The sequence below is a fragment of the Caloenas nicobarica genome, chromosome 16 (genome assembly GCF_036013445.1).
Source record: "Caloenas nicobarica isolate bCalNic1 chromosome 16, bCalNic1.hap1, whole genome shotgun sequence".
In the NCBI taxonomy this organism is placed as follows: domain Eukaryota; kingdom Metazoa; phylum Chordata; class Aves; order Columbiformes; family Columbidae; genus Caloenas; species Caloenas nicobarica.
This window is the reverse complement of record NC_088260.1, coordinates 5,484,790-5,509,432: the sequence shown is the minus strand read 5'-3', so window position 1 is coordinate 5,509,432 and position 24,643 is coordinate 5,484,790. Positions and strand designations below refer to the sequence as shown.

General features: G+C 44.1%; 3 protein-coding genes across 11 annotated transcripts in view; 2 read left to right on the top strand and 1 right to left on the bottom strand.

Moving 5' to 3' along the window:
• HECTD4 (HECT domain E3 ubiquitin protein ligase 4) overlaps positions 1 to 3,135 on the top strand; it is a 68,698-nt gene extending 65,563 nt beyond the window's left edge. For 4 of the 5 annotated variants that reach the window (XM_065646206.1, XM_065646204.1, XM_065646205.1 and 1 more), the window contains exon 76: positions 123 to 3,135. In XM_065646206.1, coding sequence (XP_065502278.1) covers positions 123 to 259 — 137 coding nt within the window. In that variant the 3' untranslated portion in view covers positions 260 to 3,135. The remainder of the gene's footprint in view (positions 1 to 122) is intronic. The other variant, XM_065646207.1, reaches the window with a different exon arrangement.
• On the bottom strand, positions 3,072 to 12,610 carry TRAFD1 (TRAF-type zinc finger domain containing 1). Of its 3 annotated transcripts, XM_065646212.1 has the most exons (11): positions 12,299 to 12,610; positions 10,800 to 10,935; positions 10,674 to 10,727; positions 9,228 to 9,495; positions 8,306 to 8,575; positions 7,512 to 7,585; positions 7,101 to 7,316; positions 5,706 to 5,829; positions 5,078 to 5,393; positions 4,463 to 4,535; positions 4,227 to 4,367 (listed from the first exon to the last, which is right to left on the bottom strand). In XM_065646212.1, the coding sequence occupies exons 1-11, from the start codon at positions 12,346 to 12,348 to the stop codon at positions 4,323 to 4,325; spliced, it is 1,626 nt and encodes a 541-aa protein (XP_065502284.1). In that variant the 5' UTR covers positions 12,349 to 12,610; the 3' UTR covers positions 4,227 to 4,322. The 3 variants fall into 3 exon arrangements, with proteins under 3 accessions (XP_065502286.1, XP_065502284.1, XP_065502285.1); XM_065646214.1 differs by lacking the exon at positions 4,463 to 4,535 and having other exon boundaries at positions 3,072 to 4,367; XM_065646213.1 differs by lacking the exon at positions 12,299 to 12,610 and having other exon boundaries at positions 9,228 to 9,433; positions 10,800 to 10,824.
• The window catches only part of NAA25 (N-alpha-acetyltransferase 25, NatB auxiliary subunit), a 28,515-nt gene continuing 16,390 nt past the window's right edge, over positions 12,519 to 24,643 (top strand). For 2 of the 3 annotated variants that reach the window (XM_065646210.1, XM_065646209.1), the window contains exons 1-11: positions 12,519 to 12,762; positions 15,941 to 16,026; positions 16,825 to 16,963; positions 18,599 to 18,717; positions 20,593 to 20,667; positions 21,465 to 21,572; positions 22,012 to 22,090; positions 22,603 to 22,714; positions 22,873 to 22,962; positions 23,310 to 23,479; positions 24,246 to 24,358. In XM_065646210.1, coding sequence (XP_065502282.1) covers positions 12,552 to 12,762; positions 15,941 to 16,026; positions 16,825 to 16,963; positions 18,599 to 18,717; positions 20,593 to 20,667; positions 21,465 to 21,572; positions 22,012 to 22,090; positions 22,603 to 22,714; positions 22,873 to 22,962; positions 23,310 to 23,479; positions 24,246 to 24,358 — 1,302 coding nt within the window. In that variant the 5' untranslated portion in view covers positions 12,519 to 12,551. Of the gene's footprint in view, positions 12,763 to 13,568; positions 13,630 to 15,940; positions 16,027 to 16,824; positions 16,964 to 18,598; positions 18,718 to 20,592; positions 20,668 to 21,464; positions 21,573 to 22,011; positions 22,091 to 22,602; positions 22,715 to 22,872; positions 22,963 to 23,309; positions 23,480 to 24,245; positions 24,359 to 24,643 lie in introns of those variants that run through there. The other variant, XM_065646211.1, reaches the window with a different exon arrangement.

Here is a 24,643-nt window from a genome sequence, read left to right as displayed (position 1 = left end):
TTATTTTGATAGTTCTTTGGTACTTGATTATTTTGATACTTCTTAGCAAGGGGCACAAGGGAAGGATGTTTTGGGGCACTAAGGTCATGTCCCAACCCTTCCTGGCGCTGCTTCCCCCACAGGTTCTCCGGACTCTCGGTACATCCGTGTGGAAACGTGCATGTTCATGATCAAACTCCCGCAGTATTCCTCGCTGGACATCATGCTGGAGAAGCTCCGATACGCCATCCACTACCGGGAGGATCCGCTCAGCGGCTGAGCGGGGACGGTGACGTTCCGGATCATTCCGTGACTCTGCTCACATGGGAAACTCTTCGATTTTCACATCAAAATACCTCCCATACCACTGTGTGACGAGCTGGAGGTTAATTTATTTTCCGAACTCTCGTTCCTGTTACAATAATTACTGGAAGACTTACATTTTGTATTTGTAGACTTTGTGGTGGGCTGGTTATTTTGCTGCCTTGTTTGTGGAATATTTGTAGGATAGTTTAGTAAAGACCAGTTTGTGTATAATTTAATTTTGAAAAACCTTTAAACATGTACATTTCTAATTTTGTAATTTAGAACGATATTACCCATGCAAACACAACAACGGTGAGGACGTTTGGGAGCACTCGGAGGTGAAGGCTCGTAGATCACTCTCCCCTGAAACATTTTTGAGTACAAAAATGGGCAGAATGGGGTATGGGGAGGGACTCGTTGCTGGTGCCTCTGCTGCCGCAGGCAGAGATCATGCAGAATTTCTAGCACTTGCTTGAGTTTTAGAGCAGGAAATGTGCTGCCAAACTGCATGGTTATGTTTCCACCGTTTTCTTGCCACTTTTTAAACCGTCAGCACACAGGCAGCTGCCGCAGTTGATTTGGGGCTTCAGCCAGACGCTTTCGAATTAGGAAGATTTATAATTGAAAGAACAGTGAAAGAGCCATAATTCAGTTGGGTTCTTGCACTAGATGTTCTTGAATGTCTGCTTTGCTTAGTAACAAAATAATTTATTGTAATTAAAATATTAGCAGAAACAAAATGGCTTCTCTCTGTATGATGTAAGATGCCACAGTTCCAGCTTATAATCTGTGACTTTATCCTATTTCCCAACAAGCTTTCAGAATAATCAGTGGTGGTTAAACACCTGTAGCTCCTTTTTGTACTCAAAAATCTTTGATCTAAGAGCAAATTATCCCAGAAACACAACAGCCGAAAGGAGGATGAGGTGGGGAGAAAGCACAAAGTTACGTGTTTGGAGATAAAGCTTCTGTTTTCTACGGGAAGATAATAGCAGACTGTGGAGAGAGAACAATTCTCGAGGTTTAACTTCTGCACGTTATGAGATACGTTCTGGGCTGGTTTCAAACCAACGCACGGACACGTGTATCTTCTGTTACTCAGATAAAGCCGTTGCCCTGCGCTGGGTGCATTTAGAATCGCAACGTTGCTTTGTTAATCACTTAGACCCGACTCAAGGGAGAGCTCCCTGTGTGCTAAGGAAGCGAAGAGCACCCGGACATTCCCGCTGTGCTGTTGGCTCAGTGCTAATTGTAAGTTAAGTGCCAGCGCTGAGCTACAAGTTCGTTACTCCCCTCCCGATGCGCTCGGCACGTCAGCCCCGTGGAAGGTCTGCGATGGTGTGTGTGGGTCGCCGTGCGGCGAGGCTGGCGTTACGTGTCTCTTTCGAAGATGGCAGACGCTAGTTTGGCTTGTAATGGGAATGGAAAAGCTGTATTTATTGTATATTATTGTGAATATTGGGAGTGGTGAGCGTGTGGTACCTGGAAGATAAAATGTAAGAGAGAAAAGCCTGAACAAGTGTGTGTGTTCTTGTTCTGTGAGTGAGTGAGAAATGTGTGTGCACCAGTTGTAGAGGTAGTTGTTGGCACATGGAGGGGAGTCCGTGTCCCCCCTCTGTCGTGTGTTGCCCTTGCGAAGGAACTGATCTGTGTAGGAAGAATATTTACTCTTGAATTTTGTCCATTTCCTGGTAGAAGCATAAATGTAGCTGAGAAATCACTGGGAGGAGGCGCAAACACACACGTGGAGTTTACAACGACCAACCTAGCAGGAGCCGAGTTCCCAACCGGTGCCATGAGGAGACGGGATGGATGTCGGTGGAATTCCGTGGCAGAACTGTTGTTGCTGACGATGCTGCGGTTAGGGTTTTGTCCTGGCGCGGTTTTGGGTTTAAATCACCTGTTTCCAGCCCTCAGTGCTCCGGGAGGACTCAGCGCAGCCCAACTCCTCCCTCGTGGCGCTTCCCAAGGCTGCGATTCCAGCTGTGAGTAAGAACCTGCTGCTACTGTCTGCTCCTTCCAGAGCACAGGGGAGCGGAACAAACCTGCGTCCCGGCCCTCAGAAGTGTGCTGTGAAATTACTTGATATGTATTTATTACGATTAATTATTTATGATTACAAATAACAAACTTTTAGTCAATGCTGTTTACACATTGCTGTGTAAATGAAGCTTCTTATACAGGAAAAATGTCACACCAATAAATAACCTTCATCGACTTTGGGTTTTTTTTTTTTCTGGAGAATGGTCTGAGCCCCCAAAAAGGAGTTGTGGGGGAGCTGGGGCTTTTGTTTTGGTTTTTTTTGTTGTTTGCGGGGTTTTTTTTTTTCACTTTACTAGGAAGGAAGAGCAGAAGCAGTTTGACTGTAGCTCAAATGGCCTTTTAATTAAAGCTTTTCTAATCATTGTTACTTCCTTGTGCTTTCAATGAACTTGACATTGTCTGTAATAGGCTTGTTTGTCAAAGCAAAGATTGGTTTGTGATTTTTTTTTTTTTTTTTAAATATATATTCATCCAGAATGTAAAATTATACTAAACAATGGAAAAACCCCAGCCGGGGGTGGTAGTTCTAGTGCGGTGTGTGTCCATCTCGGTACCGTCCACAGCATCCCCTGTGACATGCTCTTGGCCATATGCTGTACACTCGCATAAAAGAGATTCTGACCATCCCTTAGAGTATCTTGTGTCCTTATTGGGGGCTGGAAATAATGAGGAAAAAAAACTCCTCCAGGGCTGAAGCTGAGGATTAGAACTGCTGCACGTTCTCTGCTTTTAAATCACACTTTTATGGGTTAATACACTGTAATTTGTATTTGCTTGGAGCAGAAATACAAATATTCTTTACAAAAGGGACAGTGAGCACCGTGACTGTTGATATTGCTCTTCACAGAGCAAGCGCGGTGTTTCCCATCCTCGAGGAGTGAGGCAGATGCCCTCTCAGCTCAGTATTTTGGGTGTTTTTCATACCATTTCCACCCCAGGTGTCCCTGTCACCCGCCCAGCCCAGTGCAGCCAGCGCAGGTTCCTGGCTCTTGCCAGAGCCATTTTCCCCAGAAATGCCAGCATGAGGTGGGTGCCACCTGGGTTTCAATACCTTCCTTCTGCTTTTCTTGTATAAATAAACGCTAACGTTTGGTAGAAGCATCTGTAAAATGTCTTTATTTTAGAACCAAGATCAGCCATCGTTAGTCGTCAGCGGAGAAGGGCTCCAGGACCAGCCTGGCCCAGGGGGTGATGCGCTAATTAACCTGCTGATGCCAGGAGCTGCGCCCCATTAACGAGGCTGATGCCCACAGTCATTATCCAAGACCTGCCTGCTCCAGCTAGTGCAGCACCAATTCCTGACCCTGCGCCCAAACAGCTCTCGTACAGCAAATTAACAAAGACCTACTGCAGGTAATAACAGTGGAACACAAATTAATACAGATTCTGAACCAGCTGTCACTGGGTGGGGGGTGAGAAACTCACCTCAAGTAGCATTGTGACCCCACGTCACTTCCTGTAACAGCTTTTTACTGCACAGTGTTTTGGGGACACCATTAGATAAATTTTATTACAAGGAGTTTAAGAAGTGGACCAGTACAGCAGCAACAAGCACTTCACAAAGCAGCCGGGGGCTCAGAGCTCGTCCCCCGGCAACGACGGCCCCTCCATCACTTTTGTTTTTCCTCTTGCTGTTTTCAGACCAACAAACTAGCGCGAGAGCAGCGGGACACGCGCATGAAGAACAATGTCAAAAATTCACCGGTGTCACAAAAACCAAGTACAGAAACACAACCCAGGGGCTTCCCAAGGCAGGAGCATGTTTGCTGTCTTGGGCTGGTGCTAGTAGAGATCACAGAAGTAAAATGCTATAGCATAGTCTCAAAAATTAAAAATACATATATATATATATATATATATAAAATGATCACTACCTGTAAAAATTTAAATTGATATAAAGTCTTCAATGAATTTACTTGCGCTCAGATAAATTAGTACTTAAGCGCAGCATAATAACGTGCGGAGTGTTAAATGTGTGTTTTCTAAGCAGTGGATCACTTCTCCTCTGGATAATCAGATGCTGGGCTCTGGGCTTTGGCCTAAAGGAAAGGGGGGAAAAAGTAAAAATGCTGTTTTCAGAGAGTATTTGATAAGGACCTCAGTGAAGCAGGAAGGCGATACAGCGTCCCCTCACCTTGGTGCTCCCGCGCCGGGAACCGAGGGGAATGCCCGACACCTCGAGGCTCCGTCCTCCCCTGGTGCTGGGGCTGCAGAAGAACAGGGACACTGTCAGAGGAAACAAACCCACCACCCGGGGCTCTTACTGCTGAATCAACACGGGTCCTTCTTGCCAGGGAGAAGCCCCTTGTGCGTCTCCTGACCCCAGACCCGGTTATTTTTCTAGCAGAAGAACCAGCTCCTATTCAAGAGCAAAGCTGAGAGCATTACGCTGGACAGAAAACAAGGCATCACCCTACGTTTTTCTCCCAGTGACCATTTTGTCCATTCTATTTTGATACAAAAGCCTCAGTTTGCTGTTTGGAACTCAGATAAGGAGCAGCCAAATTAAGGTGGGTGAAACCCTTTCAGCCGCAGGCAAATACGAGAGAACTCGGATTTGCAGCACAAGGAGCCGAGGCAGAGGACGGGGATGGATCTGTCACTGCTGCTGCCACCAGAAGAGCAGAATGTGCCAGGCCTGAGGCTGCGGCTGCACTCTGAGCAGAGCAAAGCTCCTGCAGCGCCACGGCTCCCTCGCCCATCAAGGCAGCCCCAGGCAGCTGCTTGAAATGGAAGAGAAAAGTGTTACCTCAGCCGGGTTGGAGAAGGTCTCGAGAAGCTGGAGGTGAAGGACTCGGAACAAAAGCTCTGAGCAGGTCTGGCCCGCGGCGTTGTCCCACCTGCGGAGTCACCTGCCGCTCTGTTCTTCGGCCTCCCCCCGCCAGCAGCCGCCTTCCCGGGCTGCCCTCTCGCGTCGGGAGCATCAGGAGCATCAGCAGCTCGCGCTGAAGACGACGCTGGCGCGTTCTTGGCGTTTGCTGTGTTACTCTGTGACTTGGTCCCTCGTACAGAGTGGCCGAGCCTCTGCTGCCCAAAGCCTTCTAGGCACTGAGGAGAAACATCTCCTGAGAGGATAAGAATATGGTGCTTAATGGGAGCAGTAAATGCAGCAGGAGACATTAGACACCATTCAAATAACAAAACTAGACCTAATTTCCATTCCAGCAGCACAGGGCTTCATAACCAAGATCTCTGAGGATACCAACTTTCAGTGATTTAATCCTTCTTACATAAAACTAGACCAATGGTGGAGGATCGAAGATTTATAAATTTTGGAGACAGAACAGGGTCACGGCATCTTTTCAGATTGGAACACACACAGTGTTCCTGCAAACACAGAGGAAAAGAGGGTGTGTAAGTCTGTGTTTTGCTCACACCTTGATGCCTGATTCGTCTCCGAGCCGGCTCTGGTGCTTCTCGTCTCTCTTTGTCGGCCGGAGGCAGCAGCCGCTGAGCGGGGAGGCCGGCAGCGGGGCTGCCGGGGCGCAGATCGCAGTGGTGCTAAAGCAAAACATACGTTTGAGTGTTTAAATGACAGCTCGTTCAGGCTTCATTCCTGCAAAAACACTGCAGAGTATCACTCCTCGGAAAGATTTGGGTTAGCGGGGAATTGTTTTTAGGAAGAGGCAGATATTGCTTGTTGACACCCATGTTTTCTCTTACACAGAGCTTAGGAATGCTCACCAAACCAGACCCAAGGACAAAAATCAAGGTAAAAGTGATTTCCAAGTCATGCTGCCCACAGAGGGCCCCTGTTGGCTATCCTGGTTATAAAGTCGTGTTTTTCTGCAGGTGAATTCCACCAAGGAACAAACACGAAGACAGAAACCCATAGGACAACTTTAAAAAGGCCTTCAACAGCCAACTGTAAGTAGATGAGGCTTCTCCTTAGTGTCAAGCGCTACTGTTTAGCAAAGGATAAGCTATGAAATTTCATCAGATCTCACTTAATCTATGAATACTGAATTTACAGTCACCAAGGAGAGGAAACGCCTAGAAAAACAAACAAAATGCAGCTTCACTAGCTTGTTAGGATTGTAAGAACGTGAAATAGCAGAAAAAGAGTAAGCTCAGCATTGTCATAACTTGTCTTTAACAACAGCAAGTTCCAGAGGACTCTCCTTTCCATGTCCACACCAGCCCTCAAATCTGCTCTTGAAGTGTAGAGAAGCACTAAAGGTGTCTGTCCAGCATTCCTGAAAAGCACCAACAGCTTCAGCACTACCAAGACCTGGTGTTTTTTCAATATTGGAACTATCAGGCAGAAATGTCCAGAAGAATCGGAATATCCCAGTGAGCACCCGGCAGCAGCCGTCACTTCACAAAGCCACCGCTTCACCCTTAGGCTGAGCTTCCGATATATTTGTGCTCTTACCCTTTCTCTCTGTCTTTACATCCACCCTCAGAGAAATTCCTCCATCTCCTACATTTGTAATCTGCGTTGGCTACTTCCTCTCTTGCCTAGACAAGTCATCCGGCTGTGCTCCTGTGATTCACACATCCTGGTTTCAACACAACTTTTATGTATAGGTTCACATTGTGCAATTTCAGGGCCTTTTGTTTAGATTTTGTCATAAGGGTTTTCAAAAATAATTGTTATTTTTCAGTAAGAGCCTCAGCATGCCACAGCATTTCAGACGGGATGCGAGAGGCTTTGTTTAGGAAGATATGACACAGGGGACAGCTACCTGGATTCCTGAAATGTGCTGCAGGACTTGGCACAGCTCTTGAACAACTGGACGTGATAGAACAGATCAAATCCTGTTCAGTACCTGATGAAGAAAGACTGTCTCCTCTTCGAGCTGGACGCCACAAAATTCACATGGAATCACAATGTCTCCTCCTGCCTGGACAGCTTTGGCCTGGGGTGAAGAGAGGGACCTACAACCTTTGGACCCAAGAGCACGCAGACCATCGTATTCTCGTGGATTTGGAGAAGAACTTCTTTTACTGAACGAGGCGAAGGCACTTGCTGGGTTGCAACCTGTCTGTTACACAAGCAACACAGAAAAATTAGCTCTCCTGGTGAGCTCAGATGGATTTTAAACACCATGCTTTGCAAAGACAGAATTGCTAGAGCTCTCACAGCACCACTGAGTGAAGACTGCGCCTCTGTTCAGTCACAGTAGCAGAAAAAAGTCCTTAGTGCAAACCCCTAGATACAAAACGAGAAAGTACTAAACCTGATGAAGAATCAGATCTTCGGCAGGGTAGAGCTCCTCACAGAATTCACACGGCAACATGGTGATGTCATCATCTGCAAAGTACGTAAAGGTTATATCCTCCACCATCGAGAAGTATGATGCAGTTGGATCGACTTATTTCAAAATTCCTGAGCAACAGGCTCCTGTTCTGTGCCACAGGACAGCACCAGAGCCAACGCTAAGGAAATAGTGACTCTGCTCCCACTTGCTGTATTTCACATAAGCAAATTCACATCACCCTGAGTAAGAACAATGTTTTGGGGTCAAAGATATACTGAATAAAAATCCCAATTACTGCCTTCAATAAAACCTTTAGTACCGTTTCTCCTTTCAAAATAAGCTGGCACTCCAGGTCTCCCCCAGATCTTCCCCTCCTGTCATGTTCACTTCAACAAGAAAGTTTTCAGTGGTTATTAATCTCTCATCGCATATCAAGGTCAGGGATTCACTAGAGCTTTTATTTCTTCTTCCCTTGCTATCTTGCTTTAGTAATACGTCTTCAAAAGAAACTATTTTAAACACATTGCTAGGCTTTGAGGGAGCAGAAGATAAAATTCAAGAAAGGAAGGAAGAATGGTACTCATGGAGTCTAATCTCCTGCGTATTAATTACCTAAACATGACTTAGAGGGAGTTTCAGAGAGACTCCTTTTGACATTTTAAAATACATAGATAATCTTTTGACATTCCAAATCCGAGGATACTCCCTTTCCTTCTCTCTTCCCTCAAACTTTAAGGGAAAAAAGACGACACCTCAACAGCATTTATACTTACTTTTTATGCGGTTTGACGTGCCAAAAGGCACTGAAGAGTCACAGGAGAAGATATTTGGCCTGTCTGCTTCATTAAGACAGGCACTGGGAACAGCCTCTTTGGCATAGTAGTTTTCCCAGAAGTCACTGGAAATTTCAGCTGCAGCATTATTGTGAGAATTATTCTCATTTTGCAGGCTAAGAGCCAACACGTAGTCTAAATCGGCATTCCACTCTTCATAAAGCGAAGAATAAGTGTTTTCATTTCTCTCCAACTGCTCCAGGTCATCCTCTTCAAAAGATAAAAGATTATAAATGTGAGATTATAAATCTGCAACAAGCAGGTCACCTGTGTGCACTAGACTGGCTCAACCATGAGGGTTTCGCATGTGGACACGCATGGAGGGCAGCGTTTCAAAGCCTAGAAGGAGACTTGTATCAAATTCAGGAGGAAGAAGGAAAACATCCTATTTTTGTTTGTAACAAGCAAAAAGAGGAGAAAAAGAAGAGAGTCGTTCCTCCTACTCCAAAAGCTTGAACTTAAGCTTCTTCAGGGCTTTACAACGTCACTGAGGAATCTACTGTGTGACAGGCTGTGGACTGGGCTTTTACCCCATGAACCTCAGCAGTTCTCCGTTTAGCTGGTTCGAACATTTGCAGCTCTGTTCCATAGTAGAACAGTCCCACTCACGCTGCCTCTGGAGCTTTCTTTATTCAGTATTTTCACAGAAAGCAATTACAAAGCCTTATACTTGGATCGGCTGCTGAATGTCAAATTAGAAGCTAATTATTACTCCTCTCTACACTTCACCTCGCTTTTGATTTCTTGGTGCTGCCGAAACATTTCTTCTGCTAATGTCCTTGAGTGTTTTCTCTCCTACACGGCTGCTATAAATCTGCTTTTCTAGCACCTTGGGCCTTCTGCAAAGGCCCAGCGTAGTTACCTGATCTGAGATGGTTTCCGACGTCTCGGAGGGCGTGCAAATCCGCATCCTCGGCGCGAGGCACTGCTCTGCTTCCTCTTACGTGTTTCACCTCCTGCCCACAGACTCGAGGATGCTCTTTTAGATCCTTCACCATTATGTTCAGGCTGCACCCAGGACATGGCTCAGTCCTCGCGCCGCAGAACATCTCGTGGTCCTGGAGCTTGCTGAAAGGGAGCTGTATGTCACAGTACTGGCAGAGGGCAGGGCGCAGAGGACATGCTGACACCTGAAAAAAAGAACGAGGGATTATTCATCGCATACAGAAGACTAAGGCAAGGGTGGAGGGAGGTTCTCAGTTTTCTTAAGAGTGATCTGTTGTTTCTTTAGCCAGATCCAAAGCTACACTAAAGAATAGCTTGAAATAAGATCCTACGTGAGAAATGTAAGAACAACATGTTGTATAAGCTGTGGAGTCATACACATGCCAGCTGAAGCACTCCGAATACTCAGAACATTCTTTTAAAATCTGTAACGCTTGGGCTGCAGATTGACGTAGTGCTTTTTGAAGTCAGCTTTTAGATACGGTCTTGACATCCATTGAGTACCGTTAAAGAATATGTTAGTGTGTGCTATATTAGGGAAGAGATTTACAGCACATTTACTGCTCAACAAGAATTGCTTGCATACGGTTCTTTACCCTACACTGACAGGTAAGTTGCCCATCAAAAGGGGTTAAACATAGATTAAATAGATGCTATAATTGCAGATGCTGCAATAGTACATCATCGTTTGCTTTATAAACAAAACTAAAAGCTCTACATGCAAACGTGCAGGATAAACTACTTCCAGGGTTTTAAGCTGGACATATCTTCAAAGAAAATAATTTTTTCCTCACCAATAAGCAGACTTGTGTGGCACCTCCAGCGCTGTCTTTAAATGAGCCCACAGGGAGGGAAGGTACTGACATTTATAACCAGATTGCCTGTGAGAGCCGCCAACTGGATTTGGAAACTCAGAAAATGCCCTTATGTCCCATTCTAGTTTATTTTACGAGCTATTTTAAAAGTCTGTTTGGACACAGTGAGTTATTAAAACTCATCTAAATGTCTGCAGCAGAGTCAGAAATGCATAATATTAAAGTAATGAAAAAAGTCAACTTAATCATATTCCATATTTTTGGAATAGCATACCATTTTTCATCTTCATCACTAATAATAAGGATAAAATCACTGATTTTCACAGACACCCCTTTTATAAGAAGGCCTGAGCAGGCTCCACCACTTTAAGGCAGTTTCCAACCATATTCTGTCGGAGGGTGTGAGTTTAGAAAGCACGGTTCAACAAAAAGGATCCATCAAACACAGGCTGGAATCCAGGTCTTGGCCGACAGAAAGGCTCTAGAATCAGTGCTTGGAAATATTATAGAGTATCTGCCAAGTGTCTAATAATATAAAATCCACCAACCTCGTGATCCTTCAAGAGACATTTTTCTATCTTCATCCTACACTTGCAGGTAACCTACAATAAACGGACCTCATTAGATTAATTGCCACAAAAGTCACATTTTAAGAGGAGAAATTTGTTTCTCACCTGCACATGTTCGGACTCAATATGGTTCTTCATTTCAGACTTTGGGATTAATTCACTGCAGTAGCGGCATACTTCAATGTTTCTGCTACAGTGGGTTTCATGTGTGATGAAATTAGCTACAGAAATATCCTTTTTGCTATGAGAAAGTCACAGAAGTTATTTTTCAGAAAATACACTGACAATAATTTCAAGCAGGTTTTCATTTTAAAAAAATCATAAGAAACCTTTCTAAGAATTCCTGGTTTACAGAAGTGAGTAACTAAAGAGAAAGGCAAGCTCAGCCCAGCCAGGCCTCCATGAGCCTTTATAGTTGGGATATTGACATATATACCATGCAAAGGTCACAGTTTCCACACTGCATTAAGATAAAATCAAGGTGGATTTATTTCCTTATAGGAAAGACAAATTTTGCAGCATGAACAAGTTATCACCGGGTTCAAGTTAATAAACTAAACCGAGAAGATAAAAGTTTCTTCCTGAAAATAACTTGGCTGTGAGATGTCAAACAGTGCTCTGCTTGGAAAAAATAAATAACAGAACCTGTGACGCCAGACCTGTTCAGGGAACGACAGCAGTAACTGTATTACTCTGTAGCCAGAATTCCCCAACTCACCTCGTTTCTAAGATACTCGTTTTCCTATCTTGATGAAGACACAAGGGTTACAAACACAAAAGGCACAAAAAGAACAGAACCCTTATTCCCGCCTGGAGCAGGCAGGATCATTTCTAGATGGATGTATCGTTCCCCCCCCCTGCACACAAGAAATCAGCCTTCGAAACACCAAAATTAACTTTATAGCCTATTGCTCAGTGCCTTCCGTATCGCAAAGGAAAAACACTACAGCTGCTGGGTTTTCTCCCGTGCCAGATCCCGAGCAGCCGACGGGCCGGCAAAGAGCAAAGTTCAACAGCAGCGTCTGAGCTGCACGGACTCACTGCTGGCAAACGAAACAGGCTGATGTGGCAAGAAACTGTTTGGATTCTGATGCCTCTTCGAGTAAAAAAATAAATAAGTAAAGGTTCAATTCTTTAGTTGCTTGTATTCAGGACGCAACTTCTGAGGTTACATCATTATCAGTAAATGCATGACCAGCACTGGACCTTCTAAAGAAAGAGAAGTGTTATCAAACAACTGCCACAACGATACCTGCCTATTGATTATATTTTTACATCTCTGGCTTCTAAGCCATGTATCTGCTAAAGAAAAACTTGGAATCATGTACTTCATGTCTACCCCACCGAAAGTCTTTATTTATATTTGAATACTTAGGCTTCTATCTAGTTGCCTGTTAAGTCAGAAACTGGGCTGGGAAAATTATAAGACAATAATTGACAAGGTAAACCCCGAACGTTTCTAAAGACCGTACGTTCATTATTAATTTGCGCCTTCTAGCACCTCACAGCGTTTCAAGGAAATACACAGCGATTATTTCTTTAACGGCTGAGCTCGCCCGCCCAAAGGACAAGTGAACACACAGACATTCGGTTTCGTTTCTCACCAGTTCCCGCACAGCCGGGTTTCCGCCTCGCCCACGGCGGCTATGGCCATTTTGCTGTCGGGGGGCTGAAGGGGAGGCACCCCCGGCCCCTCAGCCCCGGCCCCTCAGCCCCGCGCCCTCCGGGGGTCCCGGCGGCCGCTCCGCTCCCCAGCCGGGGGATGTCCCGGGGCTCGGCGGGAGGAGGAGACACCCCCGCCCTCGGCAGCGCAGGGAAGGCGGCTGCGGTGGGGGGTGGATCGACCCAGCCCGGAGAATGGAAAACCGCGGCCCGGCTCCTCCGGCTCCTCCGGCTCCTCCGGCTCCCGGGGAACCCGCGGCCGGGCCCGGCCCCGCCCCGCGCTTCCTACCGGCCCCTTTCCGCCGCCCCCGGGCCGGCGGCTGCGCACTGCGGTTCTGCGCTCTCATCATGGCGGCGCGGGGCCATGTGCAGGACCCCAACGACCGGCGCCTGCGGCCCATCTACGGTACGGACCCCGCGGCCCGCCGGCCCCGCTGCCCCGGCCCGCCCCGCCGCCGCGGCCTCGTCCCCGTTCGCCCGGCGGCGCCTGGGGACGGCGCGGAGGGGCCCGGCGGGCGGCCCGGCCCGGCGAGCGCTGGCTGGCTGGCCGGCCGGCCGGCTGCTCCGGTGGGGCCCGGCCCCGGCGGCGGGGGAGCCCCGCGCTCCGCTCGGCGGGGTCTGGGCCGCTGCCCGCCGAGCCCGTGCGGGGAGCGGGCCCGGCTCAGCCCGGCGCTGGAGGCGGGAGTTTGGCCGGGCCGGGGGCACCCGGGCTCGGTCCCCGCCGCGGGTTGTGCTGCGGTAACGGGGCTTTGCCCCCCCGGCCGCGGGCGGAGGGGCGAGCGCGGCCGGTCCCTGGCCGGGCCTCTCTCCGGGGGGCGGGGGGGGTTTGCGGCTCTTTCTCGCCGTCGAGGTAACTTCGGTCGGTGTCTGTTTTCTGCTGCGGAGGAGTTAGAAGTCGATTAATTCATAAAAGGAACAAGAGCGGTCACGGGAAGCCCGAAGTTGTGTGTTGAGGTGTTGCGGCACAGGCTAATTGCGGTGTTTTGAAAATTAATTGGGAGACAAGAGTGAAGTGGTCAGAAGGAGGCGATTTTGTTAAGAAACCTCTTATATGAAACTGTCCCCAAATATTTCCGATGATATTACGTGCAGTTGGGGATTGCTTAAGAAATTGTAGACAAGCTTGTCCTTGTTTATGCAAATACAGAGAAAAGAAAAATACTTCCCTAGGCTACAGTATCATTTCTTCCCTAAAACTGAAGACGGGATAGAGATTTTGGAAAATGTTCTCAGCTTTTTTGACACCAGAAAGAAGTCTCTCCCTACCAAGCTGGTGAGAGCTGCCCTCATTTGGGGGTGCAGGTGCTTTGGGAACGTCCTTTGCTGCTGGGGCGGTGAGGATGGCGCTGTATAGACTTGCACCCGTGATGGGTTCCAGTGAAATGGAGGAAGATAGTTTTGTTTGATTAAAACTGTTTTAAAGTTCATTGCATAATTGTGAGTGCAGCCGCGCACTTTGTCTTTACGTAACAATTTCAAGTTTTTTCCTTAGTTTTCTGTGCATGCTGTGATTGCTCTTTTCATTAATGTGCAACTATTTGCGTTACAACCTGTGTAACATCTTAAATGCTCTTAAAAAGCTTGGTAAATTAAACTGATCTTAAAGCAGATGATGTTCGAGATGTATTTCACTGTATTAGTTTTGGAGAGTATAGCTATTAGGGAGAGAGCTTTAAAAATGCTTTCTGCTAGTTCTGGAAAGGATTATCTGCAGTGTAATATTGGAATTCAGGCTTTGGTGCTGCAGAACCCAAAATAAAGTGTATGTCCTTAAAGAGGTAAATACACAACTTTGCAGCAATCATAAACTGATGCTTGGCTTGAAACAATGCTTTTCAGCGTGCACCCTGTGCCTTGGTTACTCAGGGTTCCTTGACAGCTCCGTTTATCTTTCATCTTGATTTGTTTCCGTTCACCTGAAGGTTCAGGTGTTGCATTTCCAGCCACCGAACATCTCCAGCTATGGGCTTGTAGCTAATGTAGGCTTAAGTTTATTTTCCTTCAGCTTGAATTCCTTTGGAAGGTGCCAGCTACTCTGGCTTCCAACAAACTTACTTGTTGCTAGCAAAATACAATCTTTTTATTCTGCTACGGTTTAGAGAGGTTTGTGGTTTATTTGATTTACCTTAGGAGACGTAAAGCAGAGATGTTATCGGCACAGTTGTTATTAAACAATCCAAGACAGGCAGTGCAGTGTGGCAGATAATTGTGTGTAAGTGAACTGTGCTACACAGGTCCTTAAATCCAGAAGTCTCTGCTGGTGTGTGAAGAGATCACCAGGATGTTCCGTTCTGCAGTTTTGAAACCTTTTCACAGGCAATCTCTGCTTCGGTTTTAATGTTAAAGGTGATGCGCAGGTTTTTCTAAGTTAAACCAGCCATCTAACCCATGAAAAGACAATGTGTTACAGTTTCAGACTATATTTTATGCAGCAGCATTTTGTTTTGGTCGGTGTGGGCAGGCTGCCTCGTTTGAGGTTTTGTCTGGATGGTCTCAGGAGCCCAATTAGCTCTACTTTAAATCTGCAGCACGCACTTGGCCATGGAAGCAAATGTTGAAGCTGCCGAATATAAACCTCATTAGTATAGATGCACACTTTGTGCCATATACGGAGGAATTACTAAAGGTCACCTCTCAGTAAAAGAGTTCTCTTTCATTATGAGAACTACAGTCTTGACGAGAAAAAGGTGCGTAATGTAATTTCAATTAACTGGCATTAGCTCCATTTGCAGTTTGGGGAGAAGCCAGCACAGTGTGAGCAGACCCTGCCCTGTTGGTATGTAGGTGCAGCTATGCTTTTCTGCGAGGTTTTGATTAGTAAGTGCTAATTTTTGAGGGAGGGAAAGCATACAGGGGTCATGGTCTAATTTAAAATTGCTTGGGTTTGATTGTCTAATAACACAGTGATGCACTGTCAGTGAAGCTGAAAATTTTAACAGTGAGCTGAAAAAAGGTGAAAATGGTCTTGAGACAGGGCTTTTTGCAGCTGAAGTTTTACTAGGCATCGGGATATCCTCCTAGAAAATAGTGAAGCCATTTCCCCCTAGGAAAGATTATTTCATCTTTAAAAGCAGTCTGGTGAAAGCATAGTGATACTCTGTTAGCGGACAGCTTTGCTTTGCCTGAAGTATGGACTATGTGGACATGCAGGTCTTCTTGCTTAATGCTTTGATAGGATGTGAGTGCTTAATTCCTAACCTGCTGCCTACTGCAAGTCATTGAAAGTCTCCCAAAGGCACACCAAATTAATTTGTACTGTTCCTGAAGTGAAGAGCCCGAGCTCTATTGCCAGGAAAGAGCTGTTGCTGCAGAACCCGCTCTATTATATGTCTCTTTTGTTGCTGTAATGATCTATGTGGAGCAATTACAAAAGCTTGTTTGTCTGAATGACTAAAACTAGTCCAGCGAGATGAATACTTCATCTACAAAATGACACGTTCCTGAACGTTGGCTTAGTAATTGTACAAGGAAAATGCGTTTTGCACTACTGGCATAACAGCACATACTCCACAGTAAAATTAGAGATTGCTTTCCAGAATGGTCTTGTGTCCTGGTATAATGCTATATATGTTGTTCTTATGCAGATTATCTCGATAATGGCAATAATAAAATGGCAATCCAGCAAGCAGATAAGCTGCTCAAAAAACACAAAGATCTTCACTGTGCGAAGGTAAGTGTGATTGCGGCTCGCTGCCCTCCTTCTGTGGGTGTAGCTCGGAGGCTTGGCGTGAGTTTTCTGAACCCCCTGGAACATCTCGGGCTGCTCTAATTCATGAAATATCATGTGTGCCTGAAAACTTGTACAGATCCTCTTGGTGAGGTGCCTCTAATGACTGGAGTGTAATTGGTCACACTTGAGCTAATTGGCTCCCTGTCAGAGCCACTGCAGGCAACAAAAATGCCTCTTGTAGACCTTAGGTTGAGATACCAATCTGTAGGAGTTTGGACCAAAACATCTCCTTGGGAAGTGTGGTCCTTAGTAAAACACAACCAGGTGATTTTGGAAGCATTTGCTCTTCTGCCTCTTGTTCGCCGCCCTCCTTGCTGTGCCCCTGTTGCAGGGAAGGGAGTTCCGTTCCGCAGTTTTCTGAACATATGACTATCTTTCGGCTTTTCTCTTTTCCCCGTGGGTTTCCCTCTACAGTTCATACCACTTTCACATTTTGAAAGCTTCCCAAGCCGAAGCGTGTGCCATGGACCTGAATCTCATTTATGTCACTTCTCTCTGGCCAACTATTGAGAGAAAAAAAATTAAAATTGGCAGGACTGTTCAGTTTTTAGTGCGCAGGTAGTGGCAGCTGATGCAGCTTGTGTTTGGAACTTTTACTCTGCAGCCGTATGGATTAGGAGCTTAATAAAACCTGAAGTTCTGTAGAAGTAATGAGGTGGTTGGGCAAAGCCTCTCCTTGCCAGGAATGAGAGGATTTTCACTGTGTTTCTAACAGCTGCCTCTGGTTTGTGTCAATAGGTTCTAAAGGCAATTGGCTTGCAGAGAACTGGCAAGCAGGATGAAGCGTATGCTCTGGCACAAGAAGTAGCAGCACTTGAACCCACAGATGATAATTCCTTGCAAGCACTAACTATTCTCTACCGGGAAATGCACAGACGTAAGCTTTTTGCTTTGCCTCTCTTAAAAATCATAATTATTTACTTTCTTCCAGAAGTGTGTGTGACCCATAGTTTCATGGTAAATGTGCCACGTCCAGGGTTCATGTATAGATGCGGTATTAAGAGACTTGGAGAATGTAAGTGATGCTTATTACAAATGCTGCTAAGGCTCTAGTGATCACCGTAAAGCAAAGAACCTTGTTTAGGCTTCTCTTATTGGCATTATTGTGTGCACAGTTCCTAAATGAGTGGCATGCTAATAATCATCCTTTGTGACTGGGTTTTTTTTTAATAAAAGCGACTGGAATTTGTTGTCATTATATGTGGTAGAGATGACAGATCGCAGGGTCTGTGGTTTGGGGTGTGCTTAGTGTGCTGTGAGACCGTAGTCGAGGGGTTCGGGCCTCAAGAACTTACGTGACAGCAGGGGAAATCCTGGCCTCTCAATTTGCCCACATTAGCTTTTTCAGTACGGTTCCTTGTAGTGATATGGTATTTTAAAAATACTAAATCATGAATATTTGAGTGACAGTGTAAAACTGCACGTACTTTTCTGAAAGAAGCCAGACCTTATATCCTGCTTATCTACAGCTCTGAACAGTTGTTGTTTCTGGCAACTTCTTTTCGTTCTTAGTGGCGGTAGCAACGTTTATTGTTGAATTGTTGAAGCAATGACAATGGGGTGAAACAACTTTTGTAGAAATGGGTATTTGGTATCAGTCTGCAATAGAGCAATTGCTTATGCTCTCCTTGTTTATTTATATGCTTGTGTATAAGTGGAGTTAAAGCGTCCATTTCATGAATAATGTAAAATTTTCGTGTGTATATGTGACTTCAACGTGAACCCCTGAAAATGTCAAAAGCCTTTCTGTGATTCTGGACAACTCACATAAGCTTCAACCTCAGGTTTCTAACTTTTAGGTTTCTAATTCAGAAAGGAAATAGTGGGTGTTGGGCACTTCTGGTCCTGCAAGAAAATTGTAATCAGATGTTTTATGCATATGTGTCGAGGATGTGTAAACTATGTGAAAGACAAATTACATTTAGTTTTCTAATACTACACTGAGAGATGATTGTATGTTCAGAAGAAAGATCCGGAAGGGTGAAAATGGAAGAAAGTTTTGCATATTATAGTATTTAGTCGTGATATAGACCTGTTATTAAAAAGTATAGTGTGAAGTATTTTACTTGTTAGGAGCACTAAAATGGGCAGTTGGGAAATAACAGGATACGACTAATGTAAGTAAACCTGTGATAAAAGTAACTGATTTGATATCAGACTTTGTGTTTTGATACATAATTCATGTGGAGCAATCATTCTGCCAGGAGTAGAAATCTTCATTGGGTTCAATGCTCCAAAATAGAGAAACTGACTTAAGAAAAAGACGTGCATGCTTCTGAGAAGTTCAGTTGTTGCTGTTAACTTTATTTTGAGGTTGGTTTGGGTTTTTTGAGCTCTTTCCTGCTTTGACTACTGTTTGTAGTGCTTGGGTTCTTGGGGGAGAGAACCATTGCTGTGGGTGATGAGCATAATTAGATTGCTGTTCAGAGTATTGCTGATGCTACCTTCAGGTAGCTGTGCTTTAAAATTATTCCCCAACTTGTCTTAACTCAAGCATCTGTTTCTGGTTTAGCGGAACTCGTAACTAAACTTTATGAAGCAGCTGTAAAGAAGGTTCCCAACAGCGAGGAGTATCACTCGCATCTCTTCATGGCCTACGCCAGGGTTGGAGAATACAAGAAGATGCAACAGGTACAATCAACAACTTGTGTTTGGGTTGTTTTAATGTGTCTTTTTCTGTCTATCTTACTGTTAATGCCTTTCCGTATTATACCTAATCTTCCAGAAGAGCTGAGCTGGGTTAATGTAGAAGTTGTACTCTATGTTGGTTTTTACAGAAAGGCTTAAAAGGCCGTTATTTAGGTGACAGGTTAACTGAAGACAAGTACTTTCTTTTCCTGACATAGGATAGGACAACTGTGCCTTGTGTGCTTATCTGACAGAGTACGTTGGTTATTTGGGAAGGTTTTTGTCAATGGGTCTTGAACAGTATGGTGGTTACCTATAGGGAGGTGTATTATAAAGGAATTCTGGTATAGATAGAAAAGGATCTAGCAAGATCTTCTGATCCGTGTTGAAACTTGCTTTACCTCCTTAATTTGCTCTTGTCTTTGGGAAGAAAAAAATAATCTGGCCCGTGCTCTTACCTCTGGAATTTAACACGTGACTAGATTTTTATTGGTTGTAGTTGACTGATAAAAAGCTAAAAAGCACTTCCTTTAAGTACATCTTATTTCTTAGTTGGCAGAACAGTGTCATGCTGGTTAGTTTTGTTTTCATCCCTTCCAAATTAGATGCCTGGAGAATGCCTATAAATGGAAGATTTTTTCAAAGCATGTGCACTCGCTCCTCTGTATAAAAAAGCACAGAGAGCCAAGTAAATGAGTCCTAAGCTTCCTCTCATTCCCACTGTGTTAAGGTGATTAGAATTTTTGTACAAGTTTGGTTTAAATAACTAAAAGAAAATGTTGATCAGAAGTGTTATGCTCCATTGTAGCCCAACTTGTATGCTGTTTGAGTTCAAGCTGTAGATAGGGACTGAGTTATTAATATACATGAAATTACAAGCCTCGTATGACAATTTAAGCTTCAGAGACATGACTGTATGTTAATTGTACTCATGTTTACAACCACAGGTGGAAAAAAATGCCAGTCTTAAACTGATAATGATATTTAATGTTGATGTGATATTTTAAGTTTTCATACAAACATGTATCTAGGTAAGCTATCCAGACATTGTCAGAGGGCAGGATGTTCCAAATTGGCCCGTGCGTTCAACCTAAGGACGTAGACATGCTAAAAGTGTGTGGATACTGATGGGAGAATGGAAGTAAACCGCAGCCTCCTGTGTTCTGGGCTATTTCAGCTGCAAGTGCTGGAAAAGGCAAACTGGGACTGCAAGTCAGGAAGTCAGCACAGAAGTCCATCTGTGGTAGTAAACTGTATTATGTGTAATTTATTAAAACAAATTACAGATTTCGTATGGGTAGAAGTGTTTGTTTTGTGCAGATGCTGGAAATCAGTGACAGAAATGTGTGAATAACGGTTTCTGTGTTAGGCTAAGGAATCTTGAATACTTTGGCTCTGCTTTGATACAACCAAGCTTTCAGCTTGCCCTTCGCTTAACCACTGCTTATCACATAATCAGTGACCTCACATTTCAGGTATCAGAGTGTGTGTGTATGGAACAAGTGCTGAAAGGCAGTTGCTTACGTGAAGGAGGCTTGTGCTTCGATGTGCGTTTTTGCACCGACTGAGCATCCTGGTGAAAATCAGCACTGGAAATATCCCCCTCACTCCAAAAGAATAAGGCTTGTGCTTAGGCAGTCAGACCTGCACATGCTCATTGCTGTTCCTCGTTGGACCTGCACAAAGAATTTGATCTTTGAAGCATTTTCACTCTGTTTTCTTCTTCTTTAGTGCTGTGCGTTAGGATGGGAGGGCTCATGGGTTGATAAAAGTCCTCCCATCTAGTTGCTAATTCTGTGTCTGCTGCCATCACTGCTGCTCAGCTTGTGTTGTCAGATCCATTTCAGGAATGATGAAACTTTGTCTTATATTTTTCAGGCTGGAATGGCACTTTATAAGATTGTACCCAAAAATCCGTACTATTTTTGGTCTGTGATGAGCCTGATCATGCAGGTGTGTACAGTGTTGTAAATTAGTATGACTTTTGTTGCGGGTATAGTGCAAATATAGAAATGTTCTGAGTGAAAATATTAGTGATTATTTTAAGTAAAGTGTGTGTTTGAGCTATTTCTGCATGATACTGGGAGAAGGACTGAGCCCTCCTTAAGCAACATTATCAATGTGTTTCAAAAGAAACACTGTGGTGTTTATACTTATAATGCAACTTAACTGGTCTGCCTTATGTTTTTACAACTTGAATTATTCTGTTATCTGGACTAGTATCCTACTGTCTTTTTAGTCAGAGAGCTAAAGAATATATCCTCAAACATCTGCAGCTGCTTAGGCAGAACTGCTCCTCTCTGTAAGTAGGTTATAAAGGCTCTACACGGAAATAAGTGAGAGCTCTGGACTTGATACTGCAGAAGGTCTCTCTGTTGAGATATCAGATTTGGGCACTTACCAAACACTGTGTGACAGAGTGGTGGCCAAGCAAAAAAATAAGCATGGAGGCATTAATCGCATTCTATAAGATACTGTGCCATGGAAAACAGAAATTTTGCCACAGGTCTTGTGTGCCTAGATGTGCGAGTCCCTGGGCAGCGTAGTCCAGAGTGAGCTTTTCAGTATATTGCTGGTTTTATTGCTGCAGTTTCTTTCTGCACGTGACAGATGGCAACTCTGAATGTCTGGGTTTTCAAGGGAGGAATTGAAGCAACTGGGATTTTTTTCCTCTCCTAATGGGAAAAAAGTGGTGGGTGAGACAACACAAGAAGTTGATGAGCTGTTACATTAATTTTTCTCTTTCTCAGTCTATTTCAGCACAGGATGAAAACCTCTCAAAGACGATGTTTTTGCCACTAGCTGAGAGAATGGTGGAAAAAATGGTGAAAGAGGATAAGATTGAAGCTGAGGCTGAAGTAAGACTTGCAGATACTTTCAGTTTGATTTGAATGTTATTGAGATGAGGAATGCACTGTTAAAGGGAGTCGATTATTTTAACAGTTTTCCAAGATAATAATCATTAGTGTTCTGGAAGTAAATGTGGATGTAGTAGAACAGAAGGAAAACCAAGAGCAGAGCGTTGAGAGGAACGGCCAAGAAAATTTTTTGGCCTTTGTTTTGACTGATGAAGCACTTGAGTTTTCTCCCTGGGAGGCCCCAAGGGAAACTTCAGGGCTGAGAATGGAAAAAAGACCTAAATTCCTGAGCGCTCCACCCTCTGGGATGCTAAAGATAGCTTTGCAGTCCTGACTATCTCCTATTTCTAATGACAGTAACACAAGCCACTTTATTTCTTGGCACACCTGTATATTGTTTTACTAGCAAATTTCATCGCAGTCTAATCTTTCTTTTAAGGTTGAACTGTACTACATGATTCTGGAACGCTTGGAGAAGTATAAGGAAGCTTTGGATGTTGTGAGAGGAAAACTAGGAGGTAACTTACTCAGTTAATAACCGTTGCGTGGAGGAACAGCTGTTCTACTTCACTTCAGACTTGTCCACTGGTTACAAAAATAAAAGGCTGTAAGAAGCCCGACTCTTAGCACCAGTTTCAAAGATTGATGCAAACTCTGGAGTTGCTTTTGTGCAAACTGGTTCTATCCAGGTGTTTATGGTATTTGAGTGTTATTCAGTAATGAACTTCGCAGCAGTGTGCTTAGCAGTAGTAAAGCGAGAGCATGTTAGTCTGTTGTAGCTGCCATCTTAAAAAAAGTTCCTAATATCCTACATTTTTGTGGACACTTTCTGGTGATTAAAATGCACTTGCAGTTTTAAGGAATTGGGATATGAAGGTTTCCATAGCAAATCTGTCCTTTCTATCCTTCAAGGGCTGCTCTTCTTTTCTCTTACGCTTTTGCATCCTTGGCTATAATAAGAAGCTTTATGCAGAAAGTGGGGAAGGAAATGCATTGATTAAATAAACTTGCCCTTCTGTTTTTAATTTAGAGAAGCTGACAAGTGAGCTCCAAAGCCGCGAGAACAAGTGTATGGCAATGTACAAGAAGCTGCGTAGGTGGCCGGAGTGCAACGCGCTGTCGAGAAGGCTGCTGCTGAAAAAGTGAGATGATATTTCTGCAGTCCTGCTGAAAAAACAAAGAAAAATTCTGGGCTGGTTGTGAATTGTTTTGTTTAGTGGCTTTTGTAAATGGTGGTTAAAATAGAAGAACGTCAGAGGATCTCAAATAAACTTTGTTCTGTGCTTGATTTTTGTTTCAGCTCAGATGATTGGCAGTTTTATATAACTTACTTTGATTCAGTGTTTCAACTCATCGATGAATCCTGGACACCTCCAGCAGAAGAAGAACAGTAAGTTCATGGTTTTGCTGGGGATTTGTTTTTCCTTTGTGCTACAGCAAATTGTTTGCATTCATATATTCAGTACAGCTCTCTCTGTGTCTTTGGGTGACTTCTTGACATCAGACCCCAAATGATTTGTTCTCCTTACTTTGTTTTGGATGGGGGCAATAGTTCATTGGGAACAGCTGTATAAATAGTGGCTTGTACACTGTAGAACTCTTCCAGTTTGTATTTTTCATGGCGATTGACTTAGAGAATCCATCAGGCCAGATTTCCTGAACAGTGTCCTGGGAGTATGCCGAGCACATTTTATCAGTGCCAAAATCAATGAACCTTTTGTCTCTTCAATTGCACAGCTCTTTGGAAGGAGAGGTACACTATTCTATAGAGCAAGCTGTGAAGTTTATAGAAGAGAGGATAACAGAAGAATCTAAGAGCTCTCGGCCACTTCGGGGACCATATTTAGCTAAACTGGAGCTGATTAGACGTTTGCGATACAGAGGTTGTAATGATGAATATAAACTAGGTAAGAGCCACTAACTGGATGATAAATTAACCTTTTGGAGAGAACACAAACTTGGAGGAAGCTCTTTGCTAGATCACTGAGTTAAATACAAGGTCTGTTATGAAAATGTACATGCTGTTGTCTGTATACAAAACATTTTGAAAGCATCAGAAGATGAGCCTTGAAAAAGGGCAGGTAGTTCTAGGCAGCTCCAGGGCTTGTAAAAGCAAGCACAGAAACTCCCAGAAGGACCTATGGGATCTGGGAGCATGCGGTCGCTGACATTGCAATGAAAAGTGCGTTCCTGATGCGCTGCTTTTGTAGAAAGTCCTGCTGTTACGCAGTAATCTCTGGGTGGTTTTTCATTTAAGTTTTTTGGCAGTAGTACAAGGTTTTCCTTTTTGAGAACTTGCATGTAGGGCACCAGTGAAGGAGAGAATGTGATTAGAGTAACATCTGTGCTACTTACTAGTTCCTTTTGTATTTCCATCCAAAAAGAAGTTACTGTTAGGTAAGCAGCGGCCGTGGATGCGTGCCTGTTCTGCTGAGATCGTATCTGCCAGAGTAGCTGAAATGAAGCTCTTAGGGATTTTTTTGTGTCCTTGGTTACCAAAGGCATTGAGACTCTGTTAAGATCTGCAGTAGTGCAGCTATCTGTTTTCTAAATCACTATGTAATCTCAAATGGGGAAAAAACGAAAAAGCATTAACAAAGATTTCTCATAATGATTTACCAGATTCAACTTTTAATGGAGCATATTAAAAAGATGAACCGGCCTTTTTCCTAGGTGATCCAGAAGAACTAATGTTCCAATACTTCAAAAAATTTGGAGACAAGCCCTGCTGTTTTACCGATCTCAAAGTATTTGTGGATCTCCTCCCATCCAGCCAATATACAAAGGTATGGAAAGATAAAGAAGTGGAGGCAGGAATTGCAGCACTTGTTTGTACTCTGGTCTCGATCTTAAAACACCTGTGGATCATATTAAAGGACTGGAAACATCCAATTTTTACCTTCTGTTTGAAATTCAGAAAACTCTTTGCACTACAGAAAAAGTAATGAACATCTGAATACATTGAGCAATTTCAGAGGATTTTTACTGGAGACTAAAAGCTGAATTTGATCTTGCAGAGTCTCAGACCCAGATGTAGTTTTCATTTGGCTTTTTTGTTAAAATATCAAGGT

Excerpts from the sequence above, each read along its gene's own strand:
- TRAFD1 (XM_065646214.1), bottom strand. The coding sequence starts at position 12,348 with ATGGCCATAGCCGCCGTGGGCGAGGCGGAAACCCGGCTGTGCGGGAAC. Across the intron at positions 10,728-10,799 it reads TTGAGTCCGAACATGTGCAG|GTTACCTGCAAGTGTAGGAT; the intron begins GTGAGAAACAAA and ends CGTTTATTGTAG. Across the intron at positions 4,368-5,077 it reads CCTTCTCCAACCCGGCTGAG|GCCAAAGCCCAGAGCCCAGC; the intron begins GTAACACTTTTC and ends CCTTTCCTTTAG.